Source organism: Haliotis rufescens, unplaced genomic scaffold (genome assembly GCF_023055435.1).
Source record: "Haliotis rufescens isolate VD_foot unplaced genomic scaffold, xgHalRufe1.0.p SCAF_10, whole genome shotgun sequence".
NCBI lineage: Eukaryota > Metazoa > Mollusca > Gastropoda > Lepetellida > Haliotidae > Haliotis > Haliotis rufescens.
The window spans coordinates 43,864,168-43,879,441 of NW_025963780.1; the positions used below are offsets into that span (position 1 = coordinate 43,864,168).

The 15,274-nt window shown below is 44.4% G+C and overlaps 1 protein-coding gene across 1 annotated transcript in view; it reads right to left on the reverse strand.

Annotated features, from left to right (window-relative positions):
* Positions 1-1,512: 1,512 nt before the first annotated feature.
* The window catches only part of LOC124117878 (ubiquitin carboxyl-terminal hydrolase 40-like), a 73,608-nt gene continuing 59,846 nt past the window's right edge, over positions 1,513-15,274 (reverse strand). Inside the window, exons 27-31 of the mRNA XM_048391159.1 lie at positions 14,153-14,218; positions 13,333-13,546; positions 6,656-6,757; positions 6,135-6,235; positions 1,513-2,090 (exon numbers count right to left, since the gene is read on the reverse strand). Coding sequence (XP_048247116.1) covers positions 2,000-2,090; positions 6,135-6,235; positions 6,656-6,757; positions 13,333-13,546; positions 14,153-14,218 — 574 coding nt within the window. The 3' untranslated portion in view covers positions 1,513-1,999. The remainder of the gene's footprint in view (positions 2,091-6,134; positions 6,236-6,655; positions 6,758-13,332; positions 13,547-14,152; positions 14,219-15,274) is intronic.

The window sequence follows — 15,274 nt, forward strand, 5'->3', positions numbered from 1 at the left end:
TCAAACATTGTACCCATGTCGGGAATCGAAACCGGTTCTTCGGCGTGAGGAGCGAACGCTTTAACCACTAGGCTACCCGACCGCCCCTGTCACAAAGTGACTTGGGTATAATGTGCACACACGCGCGAACGCACGCACGCACACACACGCACACTACTATATCCTGCATACCCTCTGCATGGTACTCAACTTCATTATATACTATTCAAAAGAAGTAGAAGAACACACAGTTCTTTCCTATTGACTATAGCTCTCTGTCCTGGCATGACAGATTAGCTATAGTCATGTGAAAGAATCTGGAGTTCTTTGAACTTATTTTGTGTAGTATTCACAATGTTTCTATGTATCTGACAGTGGCACCACATCTCACCAGGCGGACAAGTTAGATATGACCAGTGGTGTCTACCCCTGATTGTAACACATGTAATTAACACAGTATCTGAAATACATATATCCATATGTATGTAAATATAAATCAATGATGTAGACTACCGTATTCGACGTAATAAGCGCCCCGCTCTAATAAGGGCCCACGGCGATATATGCTAGTATATTGGCTAGTGAACAATCTCAATTAGCACCCCTTCCAGTTGATCAATGTACACAAGACTTATTTATTCATGTATAATATGCACTCGTGTGGGCAATTAAATCCTGGAAAAATATATATGTCGTATATAAACATTTCAGGCTGTCAGCATAAACCACGAGATTTACGAACTTCAACTCACCAAAATAATATTCCAATTAGAGAGTCCTATTTTTAATTTTGAGAGCGCCCTGGGGGCTTATTACGTCGAAAACGGTAATAAGATAAATATACGGCAAAGGACAAGATAGGATAACAGCCATGTTGTCCTTTGTTAAGCTGCAGAATACATTTAAATATTGGTTTGAAAGTTATCAGACATGATCATATGAGTGACACATTTTTCTTACATTTGCAAGTTTTGTACTCCTGACATTATGAAACATAAAAGTAGGGCTAAAACGAGGGAAGAGGCTCATTTTTTCGAGTTTCATGTTAAAAATGTAACTTTGAGCTAATCTATATCTGATTCAGCTGAGTCAAAGATTTGCTCATGTTAAAATGTTAGAAAAATGCTACTTAACACCCTTATCCCTTAATTAGCCTTTTAAGAGCCTTACCTATTTATTTATTACTACGTCCAATATACACAGACAGCCTCCGTGGTCTAGTGGTAGAGCATGCGCCTGGAGAGCGGAGGGTCCGGTGTTCATACAAAAAGACGTTAAGAGATGGTACTTGTTGTTACCCTGTCTGGCGCTCAGCATTAAGGGGCTAAAACAAGACTGGTCGCCCCGGAGTCAGTATACTGTGTCTGAGTGGGGTATTCATGTTAAACTGCGGCATGATATCTCAGTGGGCTTGCACCATAAATCAGTCCGGACTTTCATCTCACCTCACCCAAACACACAACTGTTGAAATGAGTGACTGAGTATGGTTTTACGCCGCTTTTAGCAATATTCCAGCAACATCACGGCGGGGGACACCAGAAATGGGCTTCACACATTGTACCCATATCGGGAATCGAACCCAGGTTTTCAGAGTGACGAACCAACGCTTTAACCATTAGGCTACCCGACCGCCCCTGTTTAAATGAACATCTGTATGAACCAATCAGATAACTTTCACAATGATTAACGAAAGATTCCTCTTTTCTTAAATTATGCATATCCCATGGGCCAACAAGAACCCTTATCCTTCCTCGCCCTTTGTATAATGAACAAAAAGTTAGGGATCATTTATATTTGGGGGGATACTTTTTGACGTGAAGACTGAGCAAACAATTGAATAAACATATCCTCAAAAATATTCCTGATCCCTAACCTTGTTTTAAAGTATATGTACAGTCAGGACAGAACGTGCCCCGATGCCCAACGTGAGTCGTGCTCTGGATGTCAGCAATAACATGGGTGAACACGATTCTCCCCTGGCAGACAGATAGACCAGTTATTCCACAACTTGACTTTGTGCTACGTGAAGGAGTCAACTTTAATGGTCAAAGCAACTTCTGGTCGCCGGGCAGCTGGTCCATCTCCATACGCTTTCTTTCTCTCTTCTCTCCTGAAATGACCACAAACCAGTTAGAAATAGTGAGTGAGTTGGGTTTAATGCCGCTTTAAACATTATTCCAGTTATATCGCGGCGTGTCAGCTTAATGTGGGTGGAAAGCCCGAAGTGATGCAGGTCTCAGGCGTTTACCACTTCGGCGAAACCCACGAGCATGGGTATGGTGCTGACAACCCTAGAAACATAATCGGGGTGAACCGGGATTCGAACCCACAATCATAGGTTTCTGGCGTGTCCCCCCAGTTAGTAATAAGCACCCTCCATGGTTTATATTGGGACAGACAACATTTATATTCGGTATTAATAAACAGGGAGGAAGTACTGGGATCTTGTTTGAGAGAGAATATCTTTTTCAGTCACTGGTTAAAAAAATACAATTTTGTTCTCTGAAAGGATCAGCTAAACAAATTTTGATTACCCACAACACGATTATTTAGAACATCCAGCTTGCCTTCTGAACGATTATTTAGAACATCCAGCTTGCCTTCTGAACGATTATTTAGAACATCCAGCTTGCCTGGTGAACGAATATTTAAGCGGTAAAACCCTGGACAAATAATTTCCTGCATTTTGGGAACAAGTTGGGCCTCCGAAGCTGAACATATACTACACAAAACAAGTTAAGGAACACCCACAGATGGAAGGTCGTGTGTTGTAGTACCCATCAGTCTTGACAGAAGAATATAGTCATGTGAAAAAACTAGGTGTTGTTTAACTTCTTTTGAGCAGTATATGTCCTATGATAGATAAAATGTGTGTGTGTGTGTGTTTGTTGTTTTACACTGCACTGAGCAATATTCAAGCTATATGACGTGTAAATAATCGAGTTGGGACTAGACAATCTAGTGATTGACATCATGAGCATCGATCCATGCAATTGATCTTGACACATGTCCTGTGTGTTTGTGCATGTGTCCTGTGTGTGTGCATGTGACGTGTGTGCATGTGTCATGTGTGTGAGCATGAGTCATGTGTGTGCATGTGTCATGTGTGTGTGTGCATGTGTCATGTGTGTGTGCATGTGTCATGTGTGTGTGCATGTGTCATGTGTGTGTGCATGTGTCTTGTGTGTGCATGTGTCATGTGTGTGCATGTGTTATGTGTGTGTGTGCATGCATGTGTCATGTGTTGTGTGTGCATGTGTGTGTGTGCATGTGTCATGTGTGTGTGCATGTTTCATGTGTGTGTCCATGTGTCATGTATGCATGCATGTATCATGTGTGTGTACATGTGTCATATGTGTGTGTGCATGTGTGTGTGTGTGTGTGTGTGTCCATGTGTCTGCATGTGTGTGTGAGCATATGTGTGTGTGCATGTGTCATGTGTCATGTGTGTGTCCATGTGTCATGTATGTGTGCATGTATCATGTGTGTGTACATGTGTCATATGTGTGTGTGCATGTGTCATGTGTGTGTGCATGTGTCATATGTGTGTGTGCATGTGTCATGTGTGTGTGCATGTGTTATGTGTGCATGTGTGTGTGCATGTGTTATGTGTGCATGTGTCATGTGTGTGTGCATGTGTCATGTGTGTGTGCATCTGTTATGTGTGTGTGCATGTGTGTGTGTGCATGTGTCATGTGTGTGTGCATGTGTTATGTGTGCATGTGTTATGTGTGCATGTGTGTGTGCATGTGTTATGTGTGTTCATGTGTCATGTGTGTGTCCATGTGTCATGTATGTGTGCATGTATCATGTGTGTGTCCATGTGTCATGTGTGTGTGCATGTGTCATGTGTGTGTGCATGTGTCATATGTGTGTGTGCATGTGCATTCGCATGTGTGTGTCCATGTGTGTGTGCATGTGTGTGTGTGTCATGTGTGTCCATGTGTGATGTGTGTGTGTGTCCATGTGTCATGTGTGTGTGCATGCGTGTGTGTGCATGTGTCATGTGTGTGTGCATGTTTCATGTGTGTGTCCATGTGTCATGTATGCGTGCATGTATCATGTGTGTGTACATGTGTCATATGTGTGTGTGCAAGTGTCATGTGTGTGTGCATGTGTGTGTGTCCATGTGTCATGTGTGTGCGCATGTCTGTGTGAGCATGTGTGTGTGCATGTGTCATGTGTATGTGTCATGTGTGTGTCCATGTGTCATGTATGTGTGCATGTATCATGTGTGTGTACATGTGTCATATGTGTGTGCATGTGTCATGTGTGTGTGCATGTGTCATATGTGTGAGTGCATGTGTCATGTGTGTGTGCATGTGTGCATGTGTTATGTGTGCATGTGTTATGTGTGTGTGCATGTGTCATGTGTGTGTGCATGTGTGTGTGTGCATGTGTCATGTGCATCTGTTATGTGTGTGTGCATGTGTGTGTGTGCATGTGTCATGTGTGTGTGCATGTGTTATGTGTGCATGTGCCATGTGTGTGTGCATGTGTGTGTGCATGTGTTATGTGTGTTCATGTGTCATGTGTGTGTCCATGTGTCATGTATGTGTGCATGTATCATGTGTGTTTCCATGTGTCTTGTGTGTGTGCATGTGTCATGTGTGTGTGCATGTGTCATATGTGTGTGTGCATGTGCATTCGCATGTGTGTGTCCATGTGTCATGTGTGTGAGCATGTGTTATGTGTGCATGTGTTATGTGTGCATGTGTGTGTGCATGTTTCATGTGTGTGTGCATGTGTCATGTGTGTGTCCATGTGTCATGTGTGTGTGTGCATGTGTCATGTGTGTGTGCATGTGTTATGTGTGCATGTGTTATATGTGCATGTGTGTGTCCATGTGTCATGTGTGTGTCAATGTGTCATGTATGTGTGCATGTATTGTGTGTGTACATGTGTCATATGTGTGTGTGCATGTGTGTGTGCATGTGTCATATGTGTGTGCAAGTGTCATGTGTGTGTCCATGTGTCATGTGTGTGTGCATGTGTCATGTGTGTGTGCATGTGTTATGTGTGCATGTGTTATGTGTGCATGTGTGTGTCCATGTGTCATGTGTGTGTCCATGTTTCATGTATGTGTGCATGTATTGTGTGTGTACATGTGTCATATGTGTGTGTGCATGTGTCATGTGTGTGTGCATGTGTCATATATGTGTGTCCATGTGTCATGTGTCATGTGTGTGTGCATGTGTCATGTGTGTGTGCATGTGTCATGTGTGTGTGCATGTGTTATGTGTGTGTGCATGTTTCATGTGTGTGTCCATGTGTCATGTATGTGTGCATGTATCATGTGTGTGTACATGTGTCATATGTGTGCATGTGTCATGTATGTGTGCATGTATCATGTGTGTGTACATGTGTCATATGTGTGTGTGCATGTGTCTGTGCATGTGTGTGCATGTGCATGTGTCATGTACATGTGTCTGTCCATGTGTCATGTGTGTGTGCATGTGTCATGTGTGTGTGCATGTGTGTCCATGGATCATGTGTGTGTGCATGTATCATGTGTGTGTACATGTGTCATATGTGTGTGTGCATGTGTCTGTGCATGTGTCATTTGTGTGTGCATGTGTCATGTGTGTGTCCATGTGTCATGTGTGTGTGCATGTGTCATGTGTGTGTGCATGTGTGTCCATGGATCATGTGTGTGTGCATGTGTCATGTGTGTGTGTGCATGTGTGTGTGTGCATGTATCATGTGTGTGTGCATGTGTCATGTGCATGTGTGCATGTATCATGTGTGTGTGAATGTGTCATATGTGGGTGTGTGCATGTGACATGTATGTGTGCATGTGTCATGTGTGTGTGCATGTGTCATGTGTGTGCATGTGTCATATGTGTGTGTGTGCATGTGTCGTGTGTGTATGCATGTGTGCATGTGTTATGTGTGTGTTTGCATATGTCATGTGTGTGTGCATGTGTCATATGTGTGTGCATGTGCCATATGTGTGCATGTGTGATGTTTGTGTGAATGTGTGTGCATGTCATGTGTGTTTGCATGTGTGTGTGCATGTGTACTGTGTGTGTGCATGTGTCATGTGTGTGTGCATGTGGTATTAGTGTCAGACAGTTTATGTGTATTTGGTTATTCTGTAGTTCGAAAAATGTGAGAAAATTTGCAAAATGTCTCGAGTCACCAAGCTACCTACATCTTTTTCTTTTCGTCAGCAGCCCGCTGAATTTCCTCTCGACCTAAGAGATCCTCCTCTGTGCTGAAGTCGTCCATGTTGTCAGGGTCTCCCTGCAGCGTCTGTGGCAACAAGCAACATCTGCTACAGACTGGACACACAGAGTCCATCAGTTATACATGAAGTTCATAACGGAAGAGGACCATGGTCCGAGATCCGTGGTCTAATGGATACAGGGTCTGTCCAGAGAGCAGAAGGTCCGCGGACATGGCGAGTCCATCAGTTATACATGAAGTTCATAACGGAAGAGGACCATGGTGCGAGATCCGTGGTCTAATGGATACAGGGTCTGCCCAGAGAGCATTTACTATTGTTATCAAGACGAAACATGAGTTGGAATTTGAAATACATATTTCAACCAACCGCCAAAAAGATTTTAGACAAAATATCTGTAAAGCCCCGAAAAAGAGTCTGGCCTTGGTAAAGATGTATAATTTCTGAAATGAATTTTGGGAAGAAACAGGATGACAGTGATGTCGTACCTTGACGCCGAACACATCTCCATCCTGTATATGGTAGGGAGTCTGACGCATACTGCTCTTGTTGGCCCCGCCTCTCTTCTTCTTGCCCTTCTGATTGGTTGGCTGTCAAATAGATATTATTATTATCATTATTATCATTATTATTGTTATTATTATTATTATTTAATGGATTCGTATGACAGGCCTTCCAATTCATAAATGGATCTCATTTTTACCCTAGTTATTGGATCAGTTTGCACTTGAATTTCATTCTCAGCTTCCTGGGGAGCATACAAACTAAACAGCCTGTGTGGCACTGGAAGGTTAACAGTCACACTACCATCTCATCCTACCGGGTACCCATTCACTGGGCATATTCTGGACAAAGTCACTTGCCTGAGGAGACACCTAATGTTACATGTGCTTCAGTGTGGGGCAGGGCTGAGGCCCAAGCAACTCTCAAGGTATCTATCAAAGAGTGAGTGAGTATGGTTTTATGCCGCTTTTAGCAATATTCCAGCAATATCACGGCGGGGGACATCAGAAAAGGGCTTCAAACATTGTACCCATGTCAGGAATCGAACCCTTGGCTTCGACGTGACGAGTGAATGCTTTAACCACTAGGCTTCCCGACCACCCCATCTATCAAAGAACATCACACTTAAACTGATAGCAGTGAATTAGTCATGGCATTTAGAATTAGTCCTTGTGATCCCATAACAGCAACGATTGACATTCCAATGTGCAGTCTGATCACTCATTTACGAGTGAATAAGAATTGTTGCACACCTCTAATAACAAAATTCATGCAGGGTAGAGAAGACAGCAGGGTAGACAAGACATAGCAGGGTGGACAAGACATAGCAGGGTAGACAAGACAGCTGGGTAGACAAGACATAGCAGGGTAGACAAGACATAGCAGGGTAGACAAGACAAAGCAGGGTAGACAAGACATAGGAGGGTAGACAAGACAGAGCAGAGTAGACATGACAGAGCAGGGTAGACAAGACAGAGCAGAGTAGACAAGACAGAGCAGAGTAGACAAGACATAGGAGGGTAGACAAGACAGAGCAGAGTAGACAAGACAGAGCAGGGTAGACAAGACAGAGCAGAGTAGACAAGACAGAGCAGGGTAGACAAGACAGAGCAGAGTAGACAAGACAGAGCAGAGTAGACAAGACATAGGAGGGTAGACAAGACAACAGGGTAGACAAGACATAGCAGGGTAGACAAGACAGAGCAGAGTAGACAAGACAGAGCAGGGTAGACAAGACAGAGCAGAGTAGACAAGACAGAGCAGAGTAGACAAGACATAGCAGGATAGACAGGACATAGCAGAGTAGACAAGACATAGCAGGATAGACAAGACAGAGCAGAGTACACAAGACATAGCAGGATAGACAAGACATAGCAGAGTAGACAAGACATAGCAGGGTAGACAAGACAGCATGGTAGACAAGACATAGCAGGGTAGACAAGACATAGCAGGATAGACAAGACATAGCAGAGTAGACAAGACATAGCAGAGTAGACAAGACATAGCAGAGTAGACAAGACATAGCAGGGTAGACAAGACATAGCAGGTTAGACAAGACATAGCAGGGTAAACAAGACATGGCAGGGTAGTCTAGACATAGCATGGTAGACAAGACATAGCAGAGTAGACAAGACATAGCAGGGTAGACAAGACAGCTGGGTAGACAAAACATAGCAGGGTAGACAAGACATAGCAGGTAGACAAGACAGCTGGGTAGACAGGACATAGCAGGGTAGACAAGACATAGCAGGGTAGACAAGACATAGCAGGGTAGACAAGACATAGCAGAGTAGACAGGACATAGCAGGGTAGACAAGACATAGCAGGGTAGACAAGACATAGCAGGGTAGACAGGACATAGCAGGGTAGACAAGACACAGCAGGGTAGACAAGACAAAGCAGGGTAGACAAGACACAGCAGGGTAGACAAGACATAGCAGGGTAGACAGGACATAGCAGGGTAGACAAGACAGCAGGGTAGACAAGACATGGCAGGGTAGACAAGACATAGCAGGGTAGACAAGACACAGCAGGGTAGACAAGACATAGCAGGATAGACAAGACATAGCAGGATAGACAAGACAGCAAGGTAGACAAGACATAGCAGGGTAGACAAGACAAAGCAGGGTAGACAAGACAGCAGGGTAGACAAGACATAGCAGGGTAGACAAGACATATCAGGGTAGACAAGACATAGCAGGGTAGACAAGACATAGCAGGATAGACAAGACAGCAGGGTAGACAAGACATAGCAGGGTAGACAAGACAGCAGGGTAGACAAGACATAGCAGGGTAGACAGGACATAGCAGGGTAGACAAGACATAGCAAGATAGACAAGACAGCAGGGTAGACAAGACATAGCAGGGTAGAGAAGACAGCAGGGTAGACAAGACATAGCAGGGTAGACAAGACATAGCAGGGTAGACAAGACAGCAGGGTAGACAAGACATAGCAGGGTAGACAGGACATAGCAGGGTAGACAAGACATAGCAAGATAGACAAGACAGCAGGGTAGACAAGACATAGCAGGGTAGACAAGACAGCAGGGTAGACAAGACAGCTGGGTAGACAAGACACAGCAGAGTGGACAAGACATAGCAGGGTAGACAAGACAGCTGGGTAGATAAGACATAGCAGGGTAGACAAGACATAGCAGGGTAGACAAGACATAGCAGGGTAGACAGGACATAGCAGGGTAGACAAGACATAGCAAGATAGACAAGACAGCAGGGTAGACAAGACATAGCAGGGTAGACAAGACATAGCAAGATAGACAAGACAGCAGGGTAGACAAGACATAGCAAGATAGACAAGACAGCAGGGTAGACAAGACAGCTGGGTAGACAAGACACAGCAGAGTGGACAAGACATAGCAGGGTAGACAAGACAGCTGGGTAGACAAGACATAGCAGGGTAGACAAGACATAGCAGGGTATACAAGACATAGCAGGGTAGACAAGACAGCTGGGTAGACAAGACATAGCAGAGTGGACAAGACAGCAGGGTAGACAAGACATAGCAGGGTAGACAAGACATAGCAGGGTAGACAAGACATAACAGGGTTGACAAGACATAGCAGGGTAGACAAGACATAGCAGGGTAGACAAGACATAGCAGGGTAGACAAGACATAGCAGGGTAGACAGGACATAGCAGGGTAGACAAGACATAGCAAGACAGACAAGACAACAGGGTAGACAAGACATAGCAGGGTAGACAAGACATAGCAGGGTAGACAAGACAGCTGGGTAGACAAGACACAGCAGAGTGGACAAGACAGCAGGGTAGACAAGACATAGCAGGGTAGACAAGACAGCAGGGTAGACAAGACACAGCAGGGTAGATAAGACATAGCAGGGTAGACAAGACAGCTGGGTAGACAAGACAGAGCAGGGTAGACAAGACATAGCAGGGTAGACAAGACATAGCAGGGTAGACAAGACAGCTGGGTAGACAAGACATAGCAGGGTAGACAAGACATAGCAGGGTAGACAAGACATAACAGGGTTGACAAGACATAGCAGGGTAGACAAGACATAGCAGGGTAGACAAGACATAGCAGGGTAGACAAGACATAGCAGGGTAGACAGGACATAGCAGGGTAGACAAGACATAGCAGGGTAGACAAGACATAGCAGGGTAGACAAGACATAGCAGGGTAGACAGGACATAGCAGGGTAGACAAGACATAGCAAGATAGACAAGACAGCAGGGTAGACAAGACAGCAGGGTAGACAAGACATAGCAGGGTAGACAAGACATAGCAGGGTTGACAAGACATAGCAGGGTAGACAAGACATAGCAGGGTAGACAAGACATAGCAGGGTAGACAAGACATAGCAGGGTAGACAGGACATAGCAGGGTAGACAAGACATAGCAAGATAGACAAGACAGCAGGGTAGACAAGACATAGCAGGGTAGACAAGACATAGCAGGGTAGACAAGACAGCTGGGTAGACAAGACACAGCAGAGTGGACAAGACAGCAGGGTAGACAAGACACAGCAGGGTAGATAAGACATAGCAGGGTAGACAAGACAGCTGGGTAGACCAGACAGAGCAGGGTAGACAAGACATAGCAGGGTAGACAAGACATAGCAGGGTAGACAAGACAGAGCAGGGTAGACAAGACATAGCAGGATAGACAAGACATAGCAGAGTAGACAAGACATAGCAGGGTAGAGAAGACAGCAGGGTAGACAGGACATTGCAGGATAGACAAGACATGGCAGGGTAGACAAGACATAGCAGGGTAGACAAGACATAGCAGGGTAGACAAGACATAGCAGGGTAGACAAGACACAGCAGGGTAGACAGGACATAGCAGGGTAGACAAGACATAGCAGGGTAGAGAAGACAGCAGGGTAGACAGGACATTGCAGGATAGACAAGACATGGCAGGGTAGACAAGACATAGCAGGGTAGACAAGACATAGCAGGGTAGACAGGACATAGCAGGGTAGACAAGACATAGCAGGGTAGACAAGACATAGCAGGGTAGACAAGACATAGCAGGGTAGACAAGACATAACAGGGTAGACAGGACATAGCAGGGTAGACAAGACATAGCAGGGTAGACAAGACATAGCAGGGTAGACAAGACATAGCAGGGTAGACAAGACATAACAGGGTTGACAAGACATAGCAGGGTAGACAAGACATAGCAGGGTAGACAGGACATAGCAGGGTAGACAAGACATAGCAGGGTAGACAAGACATAGCAGGGTAGACAGGACATAGCAGGGTAGACAGGACATAGCAAGATAGACAAGACAGCAGGGTAGACAAGACATAGCAGAGTAGACAAGACAGCTGGGTAGACAAGACACAGCAGGGTAGACAGGACATAGCAGGGTAGACAAGACATAGCAGGGTAGACAAGACACAGCAGAGTGGACAAGACAGCAGGGTAGACAAGACATAGCAGGGTAGACAAGACATAGCAGGGTAGACAAGACATAGCAGGATAGACAAGACATAGCAGAGTAGACAAGACATAGCAGGGTAGACAAGACACAGCAGAGTGGACAAGACATAGCAGGGTAGACAAGACAGCTGGGTAGACAAGACATAGCAGGGTAGACAAGACACAGCAGAGTAGACAAGACAGCAGGGTAGACAAGACATGGCAGGGTAGACAAGACATAGCAGGATAGACAAGACATAGCAGGGTAGACAAGACAGAGCAGGGTAGACAAGACACAGCAGAGTAGACAAGACATAGCAGAGTAGATAAGACATAGCAGGGTAGACAAGACATAGCAGGGTAGACAAGACATAGCAGGGTAGACAAGACATAGCAGGGTAGACAAGAAAGCAGGGTAGACAAGACACAGCAGGGTAGACAAGACATAGCTGGGTAGACAAGACAGCAGGGTAGACAAGACACAGCAGAGTAGACAAGACATAGCTGGGTAGACAAGACAGCAGGGTAGACAAGACATAGCAGGTTAGACAAGACACAGCAGGGTAGACAAGACAGCTGGGTAGACAAGACATCGTAGAGTAGACAAGACATAGGAGTGTAGACAAGACATAGCAGGGTAGACAAGACATAGCAGGGTAGACAAGACATAGCAGGGTAGACAAGACATAGCAGGGTAGACAAGACATAGCTGGGTAGACAAGACATAGCAGGGTAGACAAGACAGAGCAGAGTAGACAAGACAGAGCAGAGTAGACAAGACATAGCAGAGTAGACAAGACATAGCAGTGTAGACAAGACATAGCAGAGTAGACAAGACATAGCAGGGTAGACAAGACATAGCTGGGTAGACAAGACATAGCAGAGTAGACAAGACATAGCAGAGTGGACAAGACATAGCAGGGTAGACAAGACATAACAGGGTAGACAAGACACAGCAGGTTAGACAAGACATAGCAGGGTAGACAAGACACAGCAGGGTAGACAAGTCATAGCAGGGTAGACAAGACATAACAGGGTAGACAAGACAGCAGGGTAGACAAGACATAGCAGAGTAGACAAGACACAGCAGGGTAGACAAGACAGCTGGGTAGACAAGACATAACAGGGTAGACAAGACATAGCAGGGTAGACAAGACATAGCAGGTTAGACAAGACATAGCAGGGTAGACAAGACACAGCAGGGTAGACAAGACACAGCAGGGTAGACAAGACAGCTGGGTAGACAAGACATAACAGGGTAGACAGGACATAGCAGGGTAGACAAGACATAGCAGGTTAGACAAGACATAGCAGGGTAGACAAGACACAGCAGGGTAGACAAGACATAACAGGGTAGACAAGACATAACAGGGTAGACAAGACATAGCAGGGTAGACAAGACATAGCAGGGTAGACAAGACATAACAGGGTAGACAAGACATAGGCATCACACACTGTACCGACGTGGGCAGTCATGTAAGTGTGCTGTAGACACTGTGGATATTTAGTCCAGTCTAACTAGCAAGGCACCCACCACAAATTGCAACATTTTACACTCGGAAGCTATCCCTTTATAACATTAGACAGTCTAGCAAAATCTGAGTGATGGAACACTGTCACCTTGACCTTAACGTTAGGGGGGTCACCACCTCTCTGAAGATTCTTTGCAGTATTAGGAACTGCTTTGTTTAAATTCATTAATCTAATTTAACAATATTATTTTTATTCAAGACTATTGTTGCTGTAATCACTTGCCTTCTGTTCTTGGACAACCAGCCACTTGAACTGTCGAGAGATGTGTTTGGCAATGATAATTTGCTCGACAGGAAGTGCCAGAAAGTCAGCCACGGCCTGCTTGAAGTCGAGGGGGGAGACGCCGTGTGAGACGTCCCAGATGAACTCTTGCTCTACGTCGTACGTCTGCGTTCCAGGGAGCCTCTGTTTGATATTGAGAACGATCTCGTTTGAGCTGAAAAATTGACCCTTTCCTTAAAACCTTTATTTAGAATAGGTTGAACAACATCACCTTATATATAATATAATTTTCAGCCTCACACAAAAATGATAAAATTGACAAAAATAATTTCCCTTAAATAAACAGAAGACACATGCTCTTTTCGTCCCCTGGGGATTTGGGGTAAGGATACAGGTCCCCAGTATCCAAAGCTTGTTGTAAAAGGAGACTAAATGGATCAGTTGGTCAGGCTCACTGACTTGGTTAATTGCATGTCATTATATCCCAATTGTGTGGATCAATGCTTATCATATCAATCACAAGATTGTTTGGTCTAGACTCGATTATTTACCGACCATCAGCATTTAACTGGAATATATCTGAGCAATCAACTAAAAAATTCAAGGAATATTTCAGCATATTCTTCCCCCAAATCCAACAGTCAGACTTACATAATCCTACCTACATAATGTCTTAAATACAACTGTGATGAGAATTTTGTTTATCATATGTTTGTTCGTTTCTCTGTTTTTTAACTTGACAGTTATCACTCAATGCATATGATCACAGTTCATTATGACTTTGATAACATATCCAAGCATGCAACAGCCACTCACTCACCCTAGGTTCTCCTCGTGAGGAACAATCTGGACGGCAATACTGCTCGCGGATGTCACTTTAAGTCGCCTGGAAGCAAAGATTTCAGAACAACAATGTTATGAATTACGTCTTTGAGTGAGTGAGTGAGTGAGGTTTTACACCGCTTTTAGCAATATTCCGACAATATCAGTGTGGGGACACCAGAAATGGGCTTCATACATACCCATGTCGGGAATCGAACCCGGGTCTTTGGCGTGATGACCCAAGGCTTTAACCACTAGGCTACCAGACCGCCCCGTTAGGTCTTTGAAAGGCATTTGGAAGTGATACACATAAGGAAGAGAATTTATGGTATCAACTTCTTTATTATGAGGAACACAACGTTTCGGAGTACATGCTTACTCCACCATCAGGTGAATGAATGCCACGAGGCAGAGAGCATCTATATGTACATGTAAGGACAACAAGAGTAATAACATAACAAAGGTGGAAGTAGTATAGGTAATGATGGTTCTGGACCACTTCCACTGGAGCCAGATTTATATACCTATACTGCTACTACAGAGGGAATTTTTTATGCAAAAATGATGATGCGCGCAAACGATCATCATGCTAAGCAGTTGCTATATTTTGCTAAGCAGTTGCTAAAATTTACTTAGCAGAATGTAGCCAATTTAAGGAACTGCTTAGCATGACAATCGTTTGTGTGCATCATCATTTTTGCATAAAAAATTCCACCTGTAGTAGTGGTGTAGGTATATAAATCTGGCTCCAGTGGAAGTGGTCCAGAACCATCATTACCTATACCAGTGTGGAAACTTAACAAGGGAAGCCAACAGATAATTGGCGCTGATAGGTGATTAGCAATAGACAATGGAAGCCAACACTTTACAGTAATTAGCGCTGATGGTTGATTGTTATTGACAACTTGAAGCCCGGACTAAAATTATCACTGATTGGTTATTGACTACTTGAAGCCAGGACTTAAATTATCACTGATTGGTTATTGACTACTTGAAGCCCGGACTTAAATTATCACTGATTGGTTATTGGCTACTTGAAGCCAGGACTTAAATTATTACTGATTGGTTATAGGCTACTTGAAGCCAGGACTTAAATTATCACTGATTGGTTATTGGCTAC